This window comes from Zonotrichia albicollis, chromosome 39 (genome assembly GCF_047830755.1).
Source record: "Zonotrichia albicollis isolate bZonAlb1 chromosome 39, bZonAlb1.hap1, whole genome shotgun sequence".
NCBI lineage: Eukaryota > Metazoa > Chordata > Aves > Passeriformes > Passerellidae > Zonotrichia > Zonotrichia albicollis.
The window spans coordinates 598,841-622,042 of NC_133857.1; the positions used below are offsets into that span (position 1 = coordinate 598,841).

General features: G+C 56.4%; 1 protein-coding gene across 1 annotated transcript in view; it reads right to left on the reverse strand.

Moving 5' to 3' along the window:
• Positions 1-23,202, reverse strand: part of LTBP4 (latent transforming growth factor beta binding protein 4) — a gene marked incomplete at its 5' end in the record, with an annotated part of 61,948 nt that overhangs the window by 28,728 nt on the left and 10,018 nt on the right. Inside the window, 7 exon segments of the mRNA XM_074531821.1 lie at positions 69-194; positions 1,564-1,583; positions 4,060-4,183; positions 10,819-10,959; positions 12,332-12,499; positions 17,649-17,771; positions 22,027-22,071. Coding sequence (XP_074387922.1) covers positions 69-194; positions 1,564-1,583; positions 4,060-4,183; positions 10,819-10,959; positions 12,332-12,499; positions 17,649-17,771; positions 22,027-22,071 — 747 coding nt within the window.

Sequence of the window (23,202 nt, forward strand, 5' to 3'; positions counted from 1 at the left end):
CCCCCAAAATTGTCCTCAAATCCCCCCCAATCCCCCCCAAATCCCCCCCGAGCCCCCTCCCCACTCACCCACACAATGGGTCCCCTGGGGGCTGAGCCAGAAGCCCCCCCGGCACAGGCAGGTGTAGCCCCCTCCCCCCCGGGGCACGCAGCGCCCGGGGCCGCACACGGACGGGTCCCGCTGGCACGGGGACACTGCGGGGTTGGGGAGGGTTAGGGGGGTTTTGGGGTTTTGGGGGTTTTTAGGGGATTTAATGGGATTTTTTGGGGATTTTTGGGGGATTTTTTGGGGGATTTTTTATGGATTTTTGGGGATTTTTTGGGGTTTTTATGGGGATATTTTGGGGATTTTATGGGGATTTTTTGGGGATTTTTTTTGGGATTTTTTGGGGATTTTTGGGGATTTTTTGGGGTTTTTATGGGGATTTTTTGGGGATTTTTGGGGATTTTTTGGGGTTTTTATGGGGATGTTTTGGGGATTTTTGGGGATTTTTTGGGGTTTTTATGGGGATATTTTGGGGATTTTATGGGCATTTTATGGGGATGTTTTGGGATTTTTTAGGGATTTTTTGGGGATTTTTTGGGGATTTTTGGGGGTTTTTATGGGGTTTTTATGGGGATTTTTTGGGGATTTGGGGATCAGGATCGGGGTCATGCTGGCACCGGGACACTGTGGATTTGGGGCCGTTTAGGGGATTTATGGGGTTTTTGGGGGATTTTTGGGGGATTTTTTCGGGATTTTTTTGGGTTTTTAAGTAGATTTTTTGGGGATTTTATGGGGATTTTTTGGGGATTTTTTGGGGATTTGGGGATCAGGATCGGGGTCGTGCTGGCACGGGGACACTGTGGGGTTGGGGAGGTTTAGGGGATTTTTGGGGTTTTTGGGGTTTTTAGGGGATTTAATGGGATTTTTGGGGGATTTTTTGGGGATTTTTTATGGATTTTTGGGGATTTTTTGGGGATATTTTGGGGTTTTTATGGGGATTTTATGGGGATTTTATGGGGATTTTTTGGGGATTTGGGGATCAGGATCGGGGTCGTGCTGGCACGGGGACACTGCGGGGTTGGGGGGGTTTAGGAGATTTTTGGGGTTTTTATGGGATTTAATGGGATTTTTGGGGATTTTTTGGGAATATTTTGGGGATTTTATGGGGTTTTTTTTGGGGATTTTGGGGGGATTTTTTGGGGATTTTATGGGGATTTTAGGTAGATTTTTTGGGGATTTTATGGGGATTTTTTGGGGATTTGGGGATCGGGATCGGGGTCATGCTGGCACGGGGACACTGCGGGGGTTGGGGAGGTTTAGGGGATTTTTGGGGTTTTGGGGGTTTTTAGCGGATTTAATGGGATTTTGGGGATTTTTTGGGGTTTTTTTTTTTATTTTTTGGGGTTTTTTGGGGTTTTTATGGAGATTTTATGGGAATATTTTGGGGATTTTATGGGGATTCTATGGGGATGTTTTGGGGTTTTTTGGGGGATTGTTTTTGGGATTTTTTGGGGTTTTTAAGTGGACTTTTTGGGGATTTTATGGGGATTTTTTTGGGATTTGGGGATCAGGATCGGGGTCCCGCTGGCACGGGGACACTGCGGATTTTGGGGTGATTTAGGGGAATTTTGGGGTTTTTTGGGGTTTTTAGGGGATTTGGGGGGGATTTATAGGATTTTTATGTGGATTTGGGGGGATTTTTAGGGGATTTTAACCCCAAAATCCCCTCAAAACCCCCCTAAACCCTCCCCAAATCCCCCCTCAAACGCCCCCAAATCCCCCCTCAAACGCCCCCAAATACCCCCAAATCTCAACAAACCCCCCCCAAAATTTTGGGAATTTCCCAAAAATTCCCCCTAAACCCCCTCAAATCCCACCCAAATCCCCCTCTAAACCCCCAAATCCCCCTAACCCTCCCAAACCCTCCAAAACCCAAAAAATTCCCCCAAATCTCCCCAACCCCTCCCCAAAACGCCCCCAAACCCCCAAAATCCCCCCAAATCCCCACAAATCAGCTCCAAATGACCCCAAAATCAGCCCCAAAACCCCCCATATCTCCCCCAACCCCCCCAAAATCCTTCCAAATCTCCCTAAATGCCCCCAATTTCCCCTAAATTCCCCCCAAATCCCCCCAAATGCCCCTAAATCTCCCTTAAACTCCTCCAATTCCTCCCAAATCCCCTCAATCCCCCCAAACCCCCCAAAATCCCCCCATAACCCCCCAAAATCCCCCCTAAAATCCCCAAAATTCCCCCGAAACCCCCCAAATCCCCCTTAACCCCCTCAAATCCCCCCAAATCCCCCTCAAACCCCCCAATACCCCCCTAAAACCCCCTAAATCCCCACAATTCCATCCCCAACACCCCAAAATCTCCCCAAATCCCCCCAAAATCCCTCAAAATTTCCACAGAATCTCCCCAAATGCCCCAAAATTTCCCCAGATCCCCACAAATCACCCCAAAATCCCCCCAAAAACCCCTCCCCACACCCCAAATCCCCCCAAAATCCCCCAAAATTTCCACAGAATTTCCCCAAATGCCCCAAAATTTCCCCAGATCCCCACAAATCACCCCAAAAACCCCCTCCCAACACCCCAACCGCCCCCAAAATCCCCCCTAAATCACCCCCAAATCCCCCAAAATTTCCGCAAATCCCCCTAAATCACCCCCAAATCCCCCCTAAAACCCCTCCCAACACCCCAAATCCCCCCAAAATCCCCCAAAATTTCCACAGAATCTCCCCAAATGCCCCAAAATTTCCCCAGATCCCCACAAATCACCCCAAAATCCCCCCAAAAACCCCCTCCCAACACCCCAAATCCCCTGAAACCAGCCCCAAATCCCCCCAAATCCCCCCAAACCCCCAAAAATCCCCCCAAAATCAGCCCCAAATCTCCCCAAAATTTCCCCCAAAATTTCCCCCAAATCCCTCCCTAAAACCCCTCCCAACACCCCAAATCCCCCCAAAATTTCCACAGAATCTCCCCAAATGCCCCAAAATTTCCCCAGATCCCCACAAATCACCCCAAAATCCCCCCAAAACCCCCTCCCAACACCCCAAATTCCCTGAAACCAGCCCCAAATCCCCCCAAACCCCCAAAAATCCCCCCAAAATCAGCCCCAAATCCCCCAAAATTTCCCCCAAATCCCCCCTAAAACCCCTCCCAACACCCCAAATCCCCCCAAAATTTCCACAGAATTTCCCCAAATGCCCCAAAATTTCCCCAGATCCCCACAAATCACCTCAAAATCCCCCCAAAAAACCCCTCCCAACACCCCAAATCCCCCCAAAATCCCCCAAAATTTCCACAGAATCTCCCCAAATGCCCCAAAATTTCCCCAGATCCCCACAAATCACCTCAAAATCCCCCCAAAAACCCCCTCCCAACACCCCAAATCCCCCCAAAATCAGCCCCACATCCCCCCGAAACCCCCCCCAAACCCCCAATCCCCCCAAAATCAGCCCCAAATCCCCCAAAATCCCCCCAAAATTTCCCCCAAATCCCCCCCTAAAACCCCCTCCCAACACCCCAAATCCCCCCAAAATTTCCACAGAATTTCCCCAAATGCCCCAAAATTTCCCCAGATCCCCACAAATCACCCCAAAATCCCCCCAAAAACCCCTCCCAACACCCCAACCGCCCCCAAAATCCCCCCAAAATCAGCCCCAAATCCCCCCAAAATTTCCGCAAATCCCCCTAAATCACCCCCAAATCCCCCCTAAAACCCCTCCCAACACCCCAAATCCCCCCAAAATTTCCACAGAATCTCCCCAAATGCCCCAAAATTTCCCCAGATCCCCACAAATCACCTCAAAATCCCCCCAAAAACCCCCTCCCAACACCCAAAATCCCCCCAAAATCAGCCCCAAATCCCCCCGAAACCCCCCCAAACCCCCAAAAATCTCCCCAAAATCAGCCTCAAATCCCCCCCCAACCCCTCCAAAATCCCCCCAAAATCAGCCCCAAATCCCCCCCAAACCCCTCCAAAATCCCCCCAAAATCAGCCCCAAATCCCCCCCAAACCCCCCCAAAATCCCCCCCAACCCCCCCCCAAGCCCCCTCCCCATTCTCACCCGGCTCCGGGGGGCTCAGGGTGGGCAGGGCCCCCCCCAAAGTGGGGGCTGGGCCGGGGCACCACGATCACCTCGGGCCCGGGGGGGGGCGGCGGGGGGGTCCCGGCCCGGGGGGGCTCCGGGGCTGGGGAGGGAAATAAAGGGTTAAATTTGGGGGGGGGATTTAGGGGATTTGGGGGGAATTTGGGATGAATTGGGGGGGTTTAGGGGGCTTTTGGGGGATTTTGGGGAGTTTAGGGGGGAATTTGGGGGGATTTGGGGGGATTTAGGAGCGATTTGGGGGGGTTAGGAGGGGATTTGGGGGGATTTTGGGGGGGTTTTGAGGGGATTTAGGGGGTCTAGGAGGGGATTTGGGGAGATTTGGGGGGGTTTGGGGGATTTTGGGGGGTTTAGGGGGATTTGGGGGTGGCAGGGGGTCCCAGGGAAATAAAGGGTTAAATTGGGGAGGGGGTTTAGGGAATTTGGGGAGATTTGGGGGGGGTTTTGGGGGGATTTGGGGGCTGCCAGGGGGTCCCGGCCGGGGGGACTCCAGGGCTGGAGGGGGGGAAATAAAGGGTTAAATTGGGAGGGGGGGGGGTTAGGGGATTTGGGGGGTTTGGGGGGATTTACGGGGTCTAGGAGGGGATTTGGGGGGAATTTGGGATGAATTTGGGGGGTTAGGGGGATTTGGGGGGATTTTGGGGGGATTTAGGGGAGTTTAGGGGGGAATTTGGGGGGTTTGGGGGGTTAAGAGTGGGTTTAGGAGGGGTTTTGGGGGGGATTTGGGGAGATTTTGGGGTGTTTAGGAGGGGTTTTAGGGGTTTAGGAGGAGATTTGGGGGGGATTTGGGGGGATTTTGGGGGTTCAGGGGGATTTGGGGGCGGCGGGGGGGTCCCGGCCGGGGGGGCTCTGGGGCTGTGGGGGGGGGAGAGAAAAAATGGGGTTAAATTTGGGGGGGGGTTTAGGGGATTTGGGGGGTTTGGGGGATTTAGGGGGTCTAGGAGGGGATTTGGGGGGAATTTGGGATGAATTTGGGGGGTTTAGGGGGGTTTTGGGGGATTTTGGGGAGTTTAGGGGGGAATTTGGGGGGTTTGGGGGGTTAAGAGTGAGTTTAGGAGGGGTTTTGGGGGGATTTGGGGGGATTGTGGGTGGGTTTAGGAGGGGTTTGGGGGGGTTTTAGAGGGAATTGGGGATTTTGGGAGGGGTTTGGGGGGGATTCGGGGAGATTTTGGGGTGTTTAGGAGGGGTTTTAGGGGTTTAGAGGGGATTTAGGGGGGCCAAATGTGGAATTTTGGGGGGTTTAGGAGGGGTTTGGGGGGATTTTGGGGGGTTTAGGAGCGATTTGGGGGGGTTAGGAGGGGATTTGGGGAGTCTAGAATGGGATTTGGGGGGTTTGGGAGGGGTTTTGGGGGATTTTGGGGGCATTGGGGGTGGGTTTAGGAGGGGTTTGGGGGGGTTTGGAGGGGTTTTAGAGGGAATTGGGGATTTTGGGAGGGGTTTTGGGGGGATTTGGGGAGATTTTGGGGTGTTTAGGAGGGGTTTTAGGGGTTTAGAGGGGATTTGGGGGGGCCAAATGCAGAATTTTGGGGGGTTTAGGAGGGGTTTGGGGGGGATTTGGGGGGGCCGGGGGGGGTCCCGGCCTGAGGGGGCTCCGGGGCTGGGGAGGGAAATAAAGGGTTAAATTTGGGAGGGGGGTTTAGGGGATTTGGGGGGTTTGGGGGGATTTAGGAGCGATTTGGGGGGGTTAGGAGGGGATTTGGGGGGATTTTGGGGGGGTTTTGAGGGGATTTAGGGGGTCTAGGAGGGGATTTGGGGAGATTTGGGGGGGTTTGGGGGATTTTGGGGGGTTTAGGGGGATTTGGGGGTGGCAGGGGGTCCCGGGGAAATAAAGGGTTAAATTGGGGAGGGGGTTTAGGGAATTTGGGGAGATTTGGGGGGGTTTTGGGGGATTTGGGGGGGAGTTTGGGGGGATTTGGGGGCTGCCAGGGGGTCCCGGCCCGGGGGGGCTCCGGGGCTGGAGGGGGGGGAGAGAAAAAATGGGGTTAAATTTGGGGGGGGGCTTTAGGGGATTTGGGGGGAATTTGGGATGAATTTGGGGGGTTTAGGGGGGTTTTGGGGGATTTTGGGGAGTTTAGGGGGGAATTTGGGGGGTTTGGGGGTTAAGAGTGGGTTTAGGAGGGGTTTTGGGGGATTTTGGGGGGATTGTGGGTGGGTTTAGGAGGGGTTTGGGGGGGGGTTGGAGGGGTTTTAGAGGGAATTGGGGATTTTGGGAGGGGTTTTGGGGGGATTTGGGAAGATTTTGGGGTGTTTAGGAGGGGTTTTAGCAATTTAGAGGGGATTTGGGGGGGCCAAATGCGGAATTTTGGGGGGTTTAGGAGGGGTTTGGGGGGATTTTGGGGGGTTTAGGAGCGATTTGGGGGGGTTAGGAGGGGATTTGGGGAGTCTAGAATGGGATTTGGGGGGTTTGGGAGGGGTTTTGGGGGAATTTGGGGGTGTTAGGAGGGATTTGGGGGGATTTTGGGGGGTTTAGGAGGAGATTTGGGGGGGATTTGGGGGGGCCGGGGGGGGTCCCGGCCTGAGGGGGCTCCGGGGCTGGGGAGGGAAATAAAGGGTTAAATTGGGGAGGGGGATTTAGGGGATTTGGAGGGTTTGGGGGGATTTGGGAGCGATTTGGGGGGGTTAGGAGGGGATTTGGGGGGATTTTGGGGGGGTTTTGAGGGGATTTAGGGGGTCTAGGAGGGGATTTGGGGAGATTTGGGGGGGTTTGGGGGATTTTGGGAGGTTTAGGGGGATTTGGGGGTGGCAGGGGGTCCCGGGGAAATAAAGGGTTAAATTGGGGAGGGGGTTTAGGGAATTTGGGGAGATTTGGGGGGGTTTTGGGGGATTTGGTGGGGAGTTTGGGGGGATTTGGGGGCTGCCAGGGGGTCCCGGCCCGGTGGGGCTCTGGGGCTGTGGGGGGGGAGAGAAAAAATGGGGTTAAATTTGGGGGGGGGGGTTTAGGGGATTTGGGGGGAATTTGGGATGAATTTGGGGGGTTTAGGGGGGTTTTGGGGGATTTTGGGGGGGATTTTGGGGAGTTTAGGGGGGAATTTGGGGGGTTTGGGGGGTTAAGAGTGGGTTTAGGAGGAGTTTTGGGGGGATTTGGGGGGGATTGTGGGTGGGTTTAGGAGGGGATTTGGGGGGATTTTGGGGGGTTTAGGAGATCTGGGGGGGCCGGGGGGTCCCGGCCTGAGGGGACTCCGGGGCAGGGGAGGAAAATAAAGGGTTAAATTGGGGAGGGGGATTTAGGGAATTTGGGGGGTTTGGGGGGATTTAGGAGCGATTTGGGGGGGTTAGGAGGGGATTTGGGGGGATTTTGGGGGGGTTTTGAGGGGATTTAGGGGGTCTAGGAGGGGATTTGGGGAGATTTGGGGGGGTTTGGGGGATTTTGGGGGGTTTAGGGGGATTTGGGGGTGGCAGGGGGTCCCGGGGAAATAAAGGGTTAAATTGGGGAGGGGGTTTAGGGAATTTGGGGAGATTTGGGGGGGTTTTGGGGGATTTGGTGGGGAGTTTGGGGGGATTTGGGGGCTGCCGGGGGGTCCCGGCCGGGGGGGCTCTGGGGCTGTGGGGGGGGGAGAGAAAAAATGGGGTTAAATTTGGGGGGGGGGTTTAGGGGATTTGGGGGGATTTAGGAGCGATTTGGGGGGGTTAGGAGGGGATTTGGGGGGATTTTGGGGGGGTTTTGAGGGGATTTAGGGGGTCTAGGAGGGGATTTGGGGAGATTTGGGGGGGTTTTGAGGGGATTTTGGGGGGTTTAGGGGGATTTGGGGGTGGCAGGGGGTCCCGGGGAAATAAAGGGTTAAATTGGGGAGGGGGTTTAGGGAATTTGGGGAGATTTGGGGGGGTTTTGGGGGATTTGGGGGGGAGTTTGGGGGGATTTGGGGGCGGCGGGGGGGGTCCCGGCCCGGGGGGGCTCCGGGGCTGGGGGGGGGGGGGAGAAAAAAATGGGGTTAAATTTGGGGGAGGGGGGGGGTTTAGGGGATTTGGGGGGAATTTGGGATGAATTTGGGGGGTTTAGGGGGCTTTTGGGGGATTTTGGGGGGATTTTGGGGAGTTTAGGGGGGAATTTGGGTGGTTTGGGGGTTAAGAGTGGGTTTAGGAGGGGTTTTGGGGGGATTTGGGGGGATTGTGGGTGGGTTTAGGAGGGGTTTGGGGGGGTTTAGAGGGGTTTTAGAGGGAATTGGGGATTTTGGGAGGGGTTTTGGGGGGATTTGGGGAGATTTTGGGGTGTTTAGGAGGGGTTTTAGGGGTTTAGAGGGGATTTGGGGGAGCCAAATGTGGAATTTTGGTGGGTTTAGGAGGGATTTGGGGAGATTTTGGGGGGTTTAGGAGATTTGGGGGGACAGGGGGGTCCCGGCCTGAGGGGGCTCCGAGGCTGGGGAGGAAAATAAAGGGTTAAATTGGGGGGGGTTTAGGGGAATTGGGGGGATTTTGGGGGGATTTAGAAGCGATTTGGGGGGGTTAGGAGGGGATTTGGGGGGATTTTGGGGGGATTTTGAGGGGATTTAGGGGGTCTAGGAGGGGATTTGGGGGGAATTTGGGATGAATTTGGGGGGTTTAGGGGGGTTTTGGGGGATTTAGGGGAGTTTAGGGGGGAATTTGGGGGGTTTGGGGGGTTAAGAGTGGGTTTAGGAAGGGTTTTGGGGGGATTTGGGGGGATTGTGGGTGGGTTTAGGAGGGGTTTGGGGGGGGGTTGGAGGGGTTTTAGAGGGAATTGGGGATTTTGGGAGGGGTTTTGGGGGGATTTGGGGAGATTTTGGGGTGTTTAGGAGGGGTTTTAGGGGTTTAGAGGGGATTTGGGGGGGCCAAATGTGGAAGTTTGGGGGGTTTAGGAGGGGTTTGGGGGGATTTTGGGGGGTTTAGGAGCGATTTGGGGGGGTTAGGAGGGAATTTGGGGAGTCTAGAAGGGGATTTGGGGGGTTTGGGAGGGGTTTTGGGGGATTTTGGGGGAATTTGGGGGTGTTAGGAGGGGATTTGGGGGGGGTTGGAGGGGTTTTAGAGGGAATTGGGGATTTTGGGAGGGGTTTTGGGGGGATTTGGGGAGATTTTGGGGTGTTTAGGAGGGGTTTTAGGAATTTAGAGGTGATTTGGGGGGGCCAAATGCGCAATTTTGGGGGGTTTAGGAGGAGATTTGGGGGGGATTTGGGGGCGGCGGGGGGGGTCCCGGCCTGAGGGGGCTCCGAGGCTGGGGAGGAAAGTAAAGGGTTAAATTGGGGGGGTTTAGGGGATTTGGGGGGATTTTGGAGGGATTTTTGGGGGGTTTGGGAGGGGTTTGAGGGGATTTTGGGGGGTTTAGGAGCGATTTGGGGGGGTTAGGAGGGGATTTGGGGGGATTTGGGAGGGGTTTTGGGGGATTTTGGGGGAATTTGGGGGTGTTAGGAGGGGATTTGGGGTATTTTGGGGGGTTTAGGAGGGATTTGGGGGGGATTTGAGGGGTTTAGGAAGGGATTGAAGGGTTTAGGAGCGGTTTTGGGGGGGATTTAGGGGGTTTTGGGAAATTTGGGGAGTTTAGGAGGGGTTTTTAGTGGGATTTTGGTCATTTTTTTGTGATTTTTGGGGTTTTTTTCAGGGTTTTTTTTCCCGGATTTTTTTGGGGTGCTCCGGGGTTTTTTGGGGGGCTCACTGGGGGTCGTGGTGGGGAGGGGGTGGCTCAGGGGGGGTTAGGAGGGGTTTCAGAGGAAATTGGGGATTTTAGGAGGGTTTTTAGTGGGATTTTGGTCATTTTTTTGTGATTTTGGGCGTTTTTTTGGGGTTTTTTTTCCCGGATTTTTTGGGGGGCTCCGGGGTTTTTTTGGGGGGCTCACCGGGGGTCGTGGTGGGGGGGTGCTCAGGGGGGGTTAGGAGGGGTTTCAGAGGGAATTGGGGATTTTAGGAGGGTTTTTAGTGGGATTTTGGTCATTTTTTTGTGATTTTTGGGGTTTTTTTGGGTTTTTTTTTCCCGGATTTTTTTGGGGTGCTCTGGGTTTTTTTTGGGGGGGCTCACCGGGGGTCGTGGTGTGGGTGGGGTTGGTCGGAGGGGTTAGGAGGGGTTTCAGAGGGAATTGGGGGTTTTAGGGGATTTAGGAGGGTTTTTAGTGGGATTTTGGGGGTTTTTTTGTGATTTTGGGGGTTTTTTTTGGTTTTTTTTCCCGGATTTTTTTGGGGGGCTCCGGGGTTTTTTGGGGGGCTCACCGGGGGTCGTGGTGGGAGGGGGTTGGTCGGGGGGGGTTAGGAGGGGTTTCAGAGGGAATTGGGGGTTTTAGGAGGTTTAGGAGGGTTTTTAGTGGGATTTTGGTCATTTTTTTGTGATTTTGGGTTGGGTTTTTTTTCACGTTTATTTTGGGTTTTTTTTCCCGGATTTTTTCAGGGTGCTCCGGGGTTTTTTTGGGGGGCTCACCGGGGGGTCGTGTTGGGGAGGGGGTGCTCAGGGGGCTTTAGGAGGGGTTTCAGAGGGAATTGGGGGTTTTAGGGGATTTAGGAGGGTTTTTAGTGGGATTTTGGTCATTTTTTTGTGATTTTGGGGGTTTTTTTTGGTTTTTTTTTCCCGGATTTTTTTGGGGTGCTCCGGGTTTTTTTTGGGGGGCTCACCGGGGGTCGTGGTGGGGGTGGTCGGGGGGGGTTAGGAGGGGTTTCAGAGGAAATTGGGGATTTTAGGAGGTTTTTTAGTGGGATTTTGGTCATTTTTTTGTGATTTTGGGGTTATTTTTGGGGTTTTTTTCCCGGATTTTTTTGGGGGGCTCCGGTTTATTTTGGGGGGCTCACCGGGGGTCGTGGTGGGGGCGCTGAGGGGGGGTCCCAGCGGGACCCCCGCCCCATCCTGCCCCAGGTACTGAGTGTTGATCCGCAGGTCCGAGGCCGAGTAGTGATAGCCGGGCCCGGCGGGGCAGATCTCCCGGAACCCCTCTGAAATTGGGGAGGGGTCCCGGGGGCAAAATGGGTCTGGGGGCTCGCAATGGGGGGAGGGGACACCCCAAAATACGGGGGGATCCCCCCAGTCTGAGCCCCGCCTTCTGTTTGCCCAAAACACTCCAAAAATCCCGAAAAATTCCCTCCAGGGACTTTGGGACCCCTCCCCAAATTCTGGGACCCCTCCCCAAATTTCTGGGTCCTTCCTGAATATCTCAGACCCCTCCCCAAATTCTGGGACCTCTCCCCAAATTTCTGGGTCCTTCCTGAATATCTCAGACCCCTCCCCAAATTCTGGGACCTCTCCCCAAATTTCTGGGTCCTTCCTGAATATCTCAGACCCCTCCCCAAATTCGGGGACCTCTCCCCAAATTTCTGGGTCCTTCCTGAATATCTCAGACCCCTCCCCAAATTCTGGGACCCCTCCCCAAATTTCTGGGTCCTTCCTGAATATCTCAGACCCCTCCCCAAATTCTGGGACCCCTCCCCAAATTTCTGGGTCCTTCCTGAATATCTCAGACCCCTCCCCAAATTCTGGGACCCCTCCCCAAATTCTGAATCCCTCCCCAAATTTTTGGGATCCCACCCCAAATTTTTGGGACCCCTCCCCAGAAATTCCTGGGACCCCTCCCCAAATTTCTGGGTCCCTCTTGGACATCTCAGACCCCTCCCCAAATTCCAGGACCCCTCCGCAAATTTTTAGACCCCTCCCCAATTTCCCGGACCCCTCCCCAAATTCCTGGACCTCTCCCCAATTTTTTGGGACCCCTCCCCAAATTTTAGACCCCTCCTCAAATTCCAGGACCCATCCCCAAATTTCTGAGTACTGAATCCTGAATATTTCAGACCCCTCCCCAAATTCCCGGGACCTCCCAGACCCTTTTCCCCCCCAATGTAAATTTTGGGGTCTCCCCCTCCAAATTCTGATCCCCCCCCTCATTTTTGGGACAAAATCCGCCTCATTTTTGGGCCGGATTTTTGGGATTTTCACCACCCCCAAAACCCGGATTTTTTTCCCCATTATTTCAGGGAGGGTCTCCCCAATTTGAGGAGGGGTCTCAGCAATTTCAGCCCCCCCAAAAACTTCGGGAAAGGGAGGGAAGAACTCAAAATCCGCCTCATTTTTGGGCCGGATTTTTGGGATTTTCACCACCCCAAAAACCCGGATTTTTTTCCCCATTATTTCAGGGAGGGTCTCCCCAATTTGAGGAGGGGTCTCAGCAATTTCAGCCCCCCCAAAAACTTCGGGAAAGGGAGGGAAGAACTCAAAATCCGCCTCAATTTTGGCCCAATTTTTGAGTTTTTTCACCCGGATTTTTTTCCCCGCGATTTGAGGGGGGGTCTCGCCGGTTTTGGGGAGGGGTCTCACCGGATCCGAAGGGGGGGCAGAGCAGGCAGGAGCCCCCCCAGGCCTTGCCCACGCGGCTGCAGCAGCAAACCTGGCGGGTGATGTTGCGCAGGGTGGGCAGCGCGCAGCGGCCGCCGTCCCGCAGGAGGCGGAAACACGGCCCGCGGGCCTCGGACAGCACCTGCTGGGCTGGGGACACATCCCAGTTCATCCCAGTTTGGCCCAGTTCATCCCAGTTCATCCCAGTTTGTCCCAGTCCATCCCAGTTTGTCCCAGTCCCATCCTATCCCGTCCCATTGCAGCCACAAACACGGCCCGCGGGCCTCGGACAGCACCTGCTGGGCTGGGGGAGATACCAGTTCATCCCAGTTCATCCCAGTCCATCCCAGTCCATCCCAGTCCATCCCAGTTTGTCCCAGTTCATCCCAGTCCATCCCAGTCCCATCCTATTGCAGCCACAAACACGGCCCGCAGGCCTCAGACAGCACCTGCTGGGCTGGGGGGAGATCCCGGTTCGGCCCAGTTTGTCCCAGTGTATCCCAGTTTGTCCCAGTTCATCCCAGTCCCTCCCAGTTTGTCCCAGTCCATCCCAGTCCGTCCCAGTCCCTCCCAGTCCATCCCATTGCAGCCACAAACACGGCCCGCGGGCCTCGGACAGCACCTGCTGGGCTGGGGACACATCCCGGTTCGGCCCAGTCCGTCCCAGTTTGTCCCAGTTCATCCCAGTCCATCCCAGTCCATCCCAGTCCATCCCAGTTTGTCCCAGTCCATCCCAGTTCATCCCAGTCCATCCCAGTCCCATCCCACTGCAGCCACAAACACGGCCCGCGGGCCTCGGACAGCACCTGCTGGGCTGGGGGTGAGATCCCAGTTCGGCCCAGTTTGTCCCAGTTTGTCCCAGTTTGTCCCAGTCCATCCCAGTCCATCCCAGTCCATCCCAGTCCTATCCCATTGCAGCCACAAACACGGCCCGCGGGCCTCGGACAGCACCTGCTGGGCTGGGGGAGATCCCGGTTCGGCCCAGTTCATCCCAGTCCATCCCAGTCCATCCCAGTCCCTCCCAGTCCATCCCAGTCCATCCCAGTTCATCCCACTCCATCCCAGTCCATCCCAGTCCCACCCTATCCTGTCCCATTGCAGCCGCAAACACGGCCCGCGGGCCTCGGACAGCACCTGCTGGGCTGGGGGAGATCCTGGTTTGTCCCAGTCCATCCCAGTCCATCCCAGTTTGTCCCAGTCCATCCCAGTTTGTCCCAGTCCATCCCAGTCCCATCCTATCTTGTCCCATTGCAGCCACAAACACGGCCCGTGGGCCTCGGACAGCACCTGCTGGGCTGGGGGCACATCCCGGTTCATCCCAGTCCATCCCAGTTTGTCCCAGTTCATCCCAGTCCATCCCAGTCCCATCCCATTGCAGCCACAAACACGGCCCGCGGGCCTCGGACAGCACCTGCTGGGCTGGGGACACATCCCGGTGCGGCCCAGTTCATCCCAGTCCATCCCAGTTCGTCCCAGTTTGTCCCAGTTTGTCCCAGTCCATCCCAGTCCCATCCTATCCCATCCCATTGCAGCCACAAACACGGCCCGCGGGCCTCGGACAGCACCTGCTGGGCTGGGGGAGATACCAGTTCGGCCCAGTTTGTCCCAGTTCATCCCAGTCCATCCCAGTCCATCCAGGTTTGTCCCAGTTCGGCCCACTCCATCCCAGTCCCATCCTATCCCATCCCATTGCAGCCTCAAACACGGCCCGCGGGCCTCGGACAGCACCTGCTGGGCTGGGGACACATCCCAGTTCATCCCAGTTTGTCCCAGTTCATCCCAGTTCATCCCAGTTTGTCCCAGTCCATCCCAGTTTGTCCCAGTCCCATCCTATCCCGTCCCATTGCAGCCACAAACACGGCCCGCGGGCCTCGGACAGCACCTGCTGGGCTGGGGACACATCCCGGTTCGGCCCAGTTTGTCCCAGTTCATCCCAGTTTGTCCCAGTCCATCCCAGTCCATCCCAGTCCCATCCCATTGCAGCCACAAACACGGCCCGCGGGCCTCGGACAGCACCTGCTGGGCTGGGGACACATCCCGGTTCGGCCCAGTTTGTCCCAGTTCATCCCAGTCCATCCCAGTTCATCCCAGTACATCCCAGTCCATCCCAGTCCATCCCAGTTTGTCCCAGTCCCATCCCATTGCAGCCACAAACACGGCCCGCGGGCCTCGGACAGCACCTGCTGGGCTGGGGACACATCCCGGTTCGGCCCAGTTTGGCCCAGTTCATCCCAGTTCATCCCAGTCCCTCCCAGTCCCACCCTATCCCATCCCATTGCAGCCACAAACACGGCCCACGGGCCTCGGACAGCACCTGCTGGGCTGGGGGAGATCCCAGTTCATCCCAGTCCATCCCAGTTCATCCCAGTCCATCCCAGTTTGTCCCAGTTCATCCCAGTTCATCCCAGTCCCATCCCATTGCAGCCACAAACACGGCCCGCGGGCCTCGGACAGCACCTGCTGGGCTGGGGACACATCCCGGTGCGGCCCAGTTCGGCCCAGTCCATCCCAGTTCATCCCAGTCCCATCCCAGTCCATCCCAGTCCATCCCAGTCCATCCCAGTCCATCCCAGTCTGTCCCAGTTTGTCCCAGTCCATCCCAGTCCATCCCAGTTCATCCCAGTCCCATCCCATTGCAGCCACAAACACGGCCCGCAGGCCTCGGACAGCACCTGCTGGGCTGGGGACACATCCCGGTTCGGCCCAGTTTGTCCCAGTCCATCCCAGTTTGTCCCAGTTCATCCCAGTCCATCCCAGTCCATCCCAGTCCCATCCCATTGCAGCCACAAACACGGCCCGCGGGCCTCGGACAGCACCTGCTGGGCTGGGGGAGATCCCAGTTCGGCCCAGTCCATCCCAGTCCCTCCCAGTCCATCCCAGTCCCATCCCAATGCAGCCGCAAACACGGCCCGCGGGCCTCGGACAGCACCTGCTGTGCTGGGGACACATCCCGGTTTGTCCCAGTTTGTCCCAGTCCATCCCAGTCCATCCCAGTTCATCCCAGTTCATCCCAGTCCATCCCAGTTCATCCCAGTTTGTCCCAGTCCATCCCAGTTTGTCCCAGTCCATCCCAGTCCCATCCTATCCCATCCCATTGCAGCCACAAACACGGCCCGCGGGCCTTGGACAGCACCTGCTGGGCTGGGGGAGATCCCAGTTCGGCCCAGTTCATCCCAGTCCATCCCAGTCCATTCCAGTTCGGCCCAGTTTGTCCCAGTTCATCCCAGTTTGTCCCAGTACATCCCAGTCCCTCCCAGTCCCCTCCTATCCCGTCCCATTGCAGCCACAAACACGGCCCGCGGGCCTCGGACAGCACCTGCTGGGCTGGGGGAGATCCCAGTTCATCCCAGTTCATCCCAGTTTGTCCCAGTCCATCCCAGTCCATCCCAGTCCATCCCAGTCCATCCCAGTCCCATCCCATTGCAGCCTCAAACACGGCCCGCGGGCCTCGGACAGCACCTGCTGGGCTGGGGACATATCCCGGTTCGGCCCAGTTTGGCCCAGTTCATTCCAGTTTGTCCCAGTCCCTCACAGTTTGTCCCAGTTCGGCCCAGTTCATTCCAGTCCATCCCAGTCCATCCCAGTTTGTCCCAGTTCATCCCAGTTCATCCCAGTCCATCCCAGTCCATCCCAGTCCCATCCCATTGCAGCCACAAACACGGCCCGCGGGCCTCGGACAGCACCTGCTGGGCTGGGGACACATCCCTGTTCGGCCCAGTTTGGCCCAGTCCATCCCAGTCCATCCCAGCCCATTCCAGTCCATCCCAGTTCATTCCAGCCCATCCCAGTCCATCCCAGTCCATTCCAGCCCATCCCAGTCCATCCCAGTCCATCCCAGTTCTGCCCAGCCCATGACAAACCCCACATATAACACCATAAATGACCCAAAATCCCACAAATTACCCCAAACCCCACAAATTACCCCAAATTTGCTCACAGATGCATCGGGACCGTGATGAATCCAGCAGGAATCCCATCCCAAACCCAAAAACCCCACAAATGACCCCACAAATCACACATATAACCCCAAAAATTACCCCACAAACCCCATAAAAGACCCCAAACCCCACAAATGCCCCCAGATTTGCTCACAGATGCAGCGGGAGCGGGACGAGTCCAGCAGGAATCCCATTCCCACCATTTCCATCCCATTCCCACCCTTCCCAACCCCATAAATCCCACAAATAACCCCATAAATAACCCCAGAAATGACCCAAAATCCCATTAAAACCACACAAATGACCCCAAACCCTGCTCACAGATGCAGCGGGACCAGGATGAGTCCAGCAGGAATCCCATCCCAAACCCATCCCCACCATTCCAAACCCCACAGATAACCACACAAATCCCACAAATAACTGCACAAATGACCCCACAAATGACCCCACAAATGACCCCACAAAACCCACAGACCCCACAAATCCCGAATTTGCTCACAGATGCAGCGGGAGCGGGACGAGTCCAGCAGGAATCCCATCCCAAACCCCACAAATCTCAAATAACCCCACAAATCCCATAAATAACCTCACAAATGACCCCACAAATGACCCCATAAATGACCCCATAAATGACCACAGACCCCATAAATGACCCCAAACCCTACAGATGACCCCGAATTTGCTCACAGATGCAGCGGGACCGGGACGAGTCCAGCAGGAAGCCCATCCCAAACCCCACAAATCTCACAAATAACCCCACAAATCCCATAAATAACCTCACAAATGACCCCACAAACCCCACAAGTGACCCCAAATTTGCTCACAGATGCAGCGGGACCGGGATGAATCCAGCAGGAATTCCAACCCAAACCCATCCCCACCATTCCAAACCCCACAAATAACCCCACAAATCCCACAAATGACCCCACAAATGACCCCACAAATGACCCCACAAATGACCCCATAAATGACCCCAAACCCCACAAGTGACCCCGAATTTGCTCACAGATGCAGCGGGAGCGGGACGAGTCCAGCAGGAATCCCATCCCAAACCCCACAAATCTCAAATAACCCCACAAACCCCACAAATAACCCCACAAATGACCCCATAAATGACCCCATAAATGACCACAGGCCCCATAAATGACCCCAAACCCCACAGATGACCCCAAAATTTGCTCACAGATGCAGCGGGAGCAGGACGAGTCCAGCAGGAATCCCATCCCAAACCCATCCCCACCATCCCAAACCCCACAGATAACCACACAAATCCCACAAATAACTGCACAAATGACCCCACAAATGACCCCACAAATGACCCCACAAAACCCACAGACCCCACAAATCCCGAATTTGCTCACAGATGCAGCGGGAGCGGGACGAGTCGAGCAGGAAGCCGGGCGGGCACAGGCAGGCGAAGCTGCCGCGGGTGTTGGTGCAGAGCCCGAGCTGGCACAGAGCGCCCGACTGGCACTCGTCCACGTCTGGGGACACACGGACACGGGGGGACACACGGACACGGGAGACACACAGGGGGGACACACGGACACGGAGGGACACACGGACACGGGAGACACACAGGGGGGACACACAGGGGGGACACACGGACACGGAGGGACACACGGACACGGGAGACACACAGGGGGGACACACGGACACGGGGGGACACACGGACACGGGAGACACACAGGGGGGACACACGGACACGGGGGGACACACGGACATGGGAGGGACACACGGACACGGGGAGGGACACACAGGGGGGACACACGGACACGGGGGGGACACACGGATACGGGGAGGGACACACGGACACGGGGGGACACACGGACATGGGAGGGACACACGGACACGGGGAGGGACACACAGGGGGGACACACGGACACGGGGGGGACACACGGATACGGGGAGGGACACACGGACACGGGGGGACACACGGACACGGGGGGGACACACGGACACGGGGAGGGACACACAGGGGGGACACACGGACACGGGGGGGACACACGGACACGGGGGGGGCACACGGACACGGGGGGACACACACGGGGGACACACGGACACGGGAGGGACACACGGACACGGGGAGGGACACACAGGAGGGACACACGGACATGGGGAGGGGGACACACGGACACGGGGGGGGGACACACGGACACGGGGAGGGACACACGGACACGGGGGACACACGGACACGGGAAGGGACACACGGACACGGGGAGGGGGACACACGGACATGGAGGGGACACACAGGGGGGACACACGACACGGGGGGGACACACAGGGGGGACACACGGACACGGGGGACAGACGGACACGGGGGGGGACACACGGACACGGGGGGACACACGGACACGGGAGGGACACACGGACACGGGGGGACACACGGACACGGGAGGGACACACGGACACGGGGGGAACACACAGGGGGGACACACGGACACGGGAGGGACACACAGGGGGGACACACGGACACGGGGAGGGACACACGGACACGGGGGGACACACAGGGGGGACACACGGACACGGGAGGGACACACGGACACGGGGGGACACACAGGGGGGACACACGGACACGGGAGGGACACACGGACACGGGGAGGGACACACGGACACGGGAGGGACACACAGGGGGGACACACAGGGGGGACACACGGACACGGAGGGACACACGGACACGGGGGGGACACACGGACACGGGGAGGGACACACGGACACGGGGGGGACACACGGACACGGGGGGACACACGGACACGGGGGGGACACGGGGAAGGACACACGGACACGGGGGGGACACACGGACACGGGGGGACACACGGACACGGGGGGGACACACGGACACCGGGGGGACACACGGACACGGAGGGACACGGACACGGAGGGACACGGACACGGAGGGGACACACGGACATGGGGGATGCACGGGGGACACACGGACACGGGGAGGGACACACGGACACGGGGGAGGGACACACGGACACGGGGAGGGGGACACGGAGGGACACACGGACACGGGGAGGGGGACACACGGACACGGGGAGGGGGACACACGGACACGGGGGGACACACAGACACGGGGAGGGACACACGGACACGGGGGGATGCACGGACACGGGGGGGACACACGGACACGGGGGGACGCACGGACACAGGGAGGACACACGGACACGGGGAGGGACACACAGACACGGGGAGGGGGACACACGGACATGGAGGGGACACACGGACACGGGGGGGGACACACGGACACGGGGGGACACACGGACACGGGGGGGACACGGGGGGACACACGGACACGGGGAGGGACACGGGGGGGACACACGGACACGGGGGACACACGGACACGGGGAGGGGGACACACGGACACACAGGGGGGACACACGGACACGGGGAGGGACACACGGACACGGGGAGGGACACACGGACACGGGAGGGACACACGGGCACGGGGAGGGGGACACACGGACACGGGGGGGACACACGGACACGGGGGGGACACACGGACATGGGGGATGCACGGGGGACACACGGACACAGGGAGGGACACAAGGACACGGGGGACACAAGGACACGGGGGGGACACACGGACACGGGGGGGGACACACACGGGGGACACACGGACACGGGGGGGACACACGGACACGGAGGGGACACACGGACACGGAGGGACGCACAGGGGGGACACACGGACACGGGGGGACACACGGACACGGGGGGGAACACATGGACACGGGGGGAACACACGGACACGGAGGGACACACGGACACGGGGAGGGGGACACACGGACACGGGGGGGACACACGGACACGGGGGACACACGGACACGGGGGGACACACGGACATGGAGGGGACACACGGACACGGGGGGGGACACGGGGAGGGACACACGGACACGGGGAGGGACACGGACACGGGGGGACACACGGACACGGGGGGGGACACACGGACACGGGGAGGGACACACGGACACGGGGGGACACACACGGGGGACACACGGACAGGGGAGGGACACACGGACACGGGGAGGGGTCAGTGGGCACACCCCGATCCCAAAAATTCCCCAATCCCAAAATTCCCCACCCAAAAAAAACCCCTGTCCCAAAATTCCCCATCTCAAAATCCCTGATCCCAAATTCCCCATCTCAAATCTCTGATCCCAAAATCCCAAATTCCCCAAAATCCCAAATTCCCCAAAATCCCAAATTCCCAGATCCCAAATTCCCAGTCTCAAATTCCCAAATCCTTGATCCCAAAATCCTAAATCCCCCATCCCAAATTCCTGATCCCAAATCCCAAAATCCTTGATCCCAAAATCTCCAAAATCCCAAGTGCCAAAATCCCTGATCCCAAAATCCCCAAATCTCAAATCCCAAAATCCCCAAAATCCCCCAAATCCCCAAAATCCCCAACCCCAAATCCCCCAAATCCCAAAATTCCCAAATCTCAAAATTCCAAATCCCCAAAATCCCAAAATCCCCAAAATCCCAAACCCCAAATCCCCCAAATCCCAAAATTCCAAATCCCCCATTCCAAAATCCCCAAAATCTCACATCCTCCATCCCAAATCCCCAAATTCCAAAATCCCAAATCACCCACCCCAAATCCCCAAAATCCCAAACCCCAAATCCCAAAAATCCCCAAAAAATCCCCCAAATCCCCAAAATCCCCAAAATCCCCAAATTCCCCAAATTCTCAAATCCCAAATTCCCAGTCCCAAATTCCCAAATCCTTGATCCCAAAATCCTAAATCCCCCATCCCAAATTCCTGATCCCAAAATCTCCAAAATCCCAAATCCCAAAATCCCTGATCCCAAAATCCCAAAATCTCAAATCCCAAACCCCAAATCCCCCAAATCCCAAAATTCCAAATCCCCAAAATCCCAAAATCCCCAAAATCCCAAATCCCCCAAATCCCAAAATTCCAAATCCCCACAATCCCAAAATCCCCAAATCCCAAACCCCAAATCCCCCAAATCCCAAATCTCAAAATTCCAAATCCCCAAAATCCCAAAATCCCCGAATCCCAAATCCCCCATTCCAAAATTCCCAAAATCTCACATCCTCCATCCCAAATCCCCAAATCCCCAAATTCCAAAATCCCAAATCACCCACCCCAAATCCCCAAAAATCCCCAAAAAATCCCCAAAAATCCCCAAAATCCCCAAAATCCCAAATTCCCCAAAATCCCAAATTCCCAAATCCCAAATTCCCAGTCTCAAATTCCCAAATCCTTGATCCCAAAATCCTAAATCCCCCATCCCAAATTCCTGATCCCAAATCCCAAAATCCTTGATCCCAAAATCTCTAAAATCCCAAGTCCCAAAATCCCCGATCCCAAAATCCCAAAATCTCAAATCCCAAAATCCCCAAAATCCCCAAAATCCCCAAAATCCCCAAAATTCCCAACCCCAAATCCCCCAAATCCCAAAATTCCCAAATCTCAAAATTCCAAATCCTCAAAATCCCAAAATCCCCAAAATCCCAAACCCCAAATCCCCCAAAACCCAAAATTCCAAATCCCCACAATCCCAAAATCCCCAAAATCCCAAATCCCCAAATCCCCCATTCCAAAATCCCCAAAATCTCACATCCTCCATCCCAAATCCCCAAATGCCCAAATTCCAAAATCCCAAATCACCCACCCCAAATCCCCAAAATCCCAAACCCCAAATCCCCAAAAATCCCCAAAAAATCCCCAAAATCCCAAAAATCCCCAAAATCCCGGATCCCGCTCTCACCCACGCAGGTTCCGTTCTGCCGCTGGAATCCCGGCGGGCACGGCTCTGCAACCGGGGGGGGGGGGGTGGCACCTTTGTCACCTTGGTGCCACCTTTTGTCACTTCTGTCACCTTGGTGCCACCTTGGTGCCACCTTTTGTCACTTCTGTCACCTTGGTGCCACCTTTGTGCCACTTTTTGTCACCTTCGTGTCACTTTTTGGCACTTTAGTGGCACTTTTGTAGCGCCTTTGTCACCTTGGTGCCACCTTGGTGCCACCTTTTTCACCTTTGTGCCACCCTGGTGCCACCTTTGTGTCACTTTTTGTTACCTTGGTGCCACCTTGGTGCCACCTTTTGTCACTTCTGTCACCTTGGTGCCACCTTTGTGCCACTTTTTGTCACCTTTGTGTCACTTTTTGGCACTTTTGTGGCACTTTTGTAGCGCCTTTGTCACCTTGGTGCCACCTTGGTGCCACCTTTTGTCACTTCTGTCACCTTGGTGCCACCTTTGTGTCACTTTTTGTCACCTTGGTGTCACTTTTTGGCACTTTTGTGGCGCCTTTGTCACCTTTGTTTCACCTTGGTGCCACCTTTGTGCCACTTTTTGTCACCTTTGTGTCACTTTTTGGCACTTTTGTGGCACTTTTGTGGCGCCTTTGTCACCTTTGTGTCACCTTTTTCACCTTTGTGCCACCCTGGTGCCACCTTTGTGTCACTTTTTGTCACCTTTGTGTCACTTTTTGGCACTTTTGTGGCACTTTTTGGCACTTTTGTGGCACTTATGTGGCACCTTTGCCACCTTGGTGCCACCTTTGTGTCACTTTTTGTCACCTTTGTCACCTTTGTGCCACCTTGGTGCCACCTTTGTGTCACTTTTTGTCACCTTTGTCACCTTTGTGTCACCTTGGTGTCACCTTGGTGTCACCTTGGTGTCCTCCTGGGTGTCCCCGTCTCCCCCTCCCCATTCTGTCACCTCCCCCCTCCCCACTTTGTCACCCCCTCCCTGTGTTTGTCACTCCCCCGCAGTGCCACCCCCTCAATGTCCCCTTGTCCCTTTCAATGTCTCCGGGTCACCTCCTTCGATATTTGTCACCCCCTCAGTGTCCCCCCCAATGTCCCCATGTCCCCCCCCCGGTATTTGTCACCCCCTCCATGTCCCCCTCAGTGTCCCCGTGTCCCCCCCAATGTCCCCATG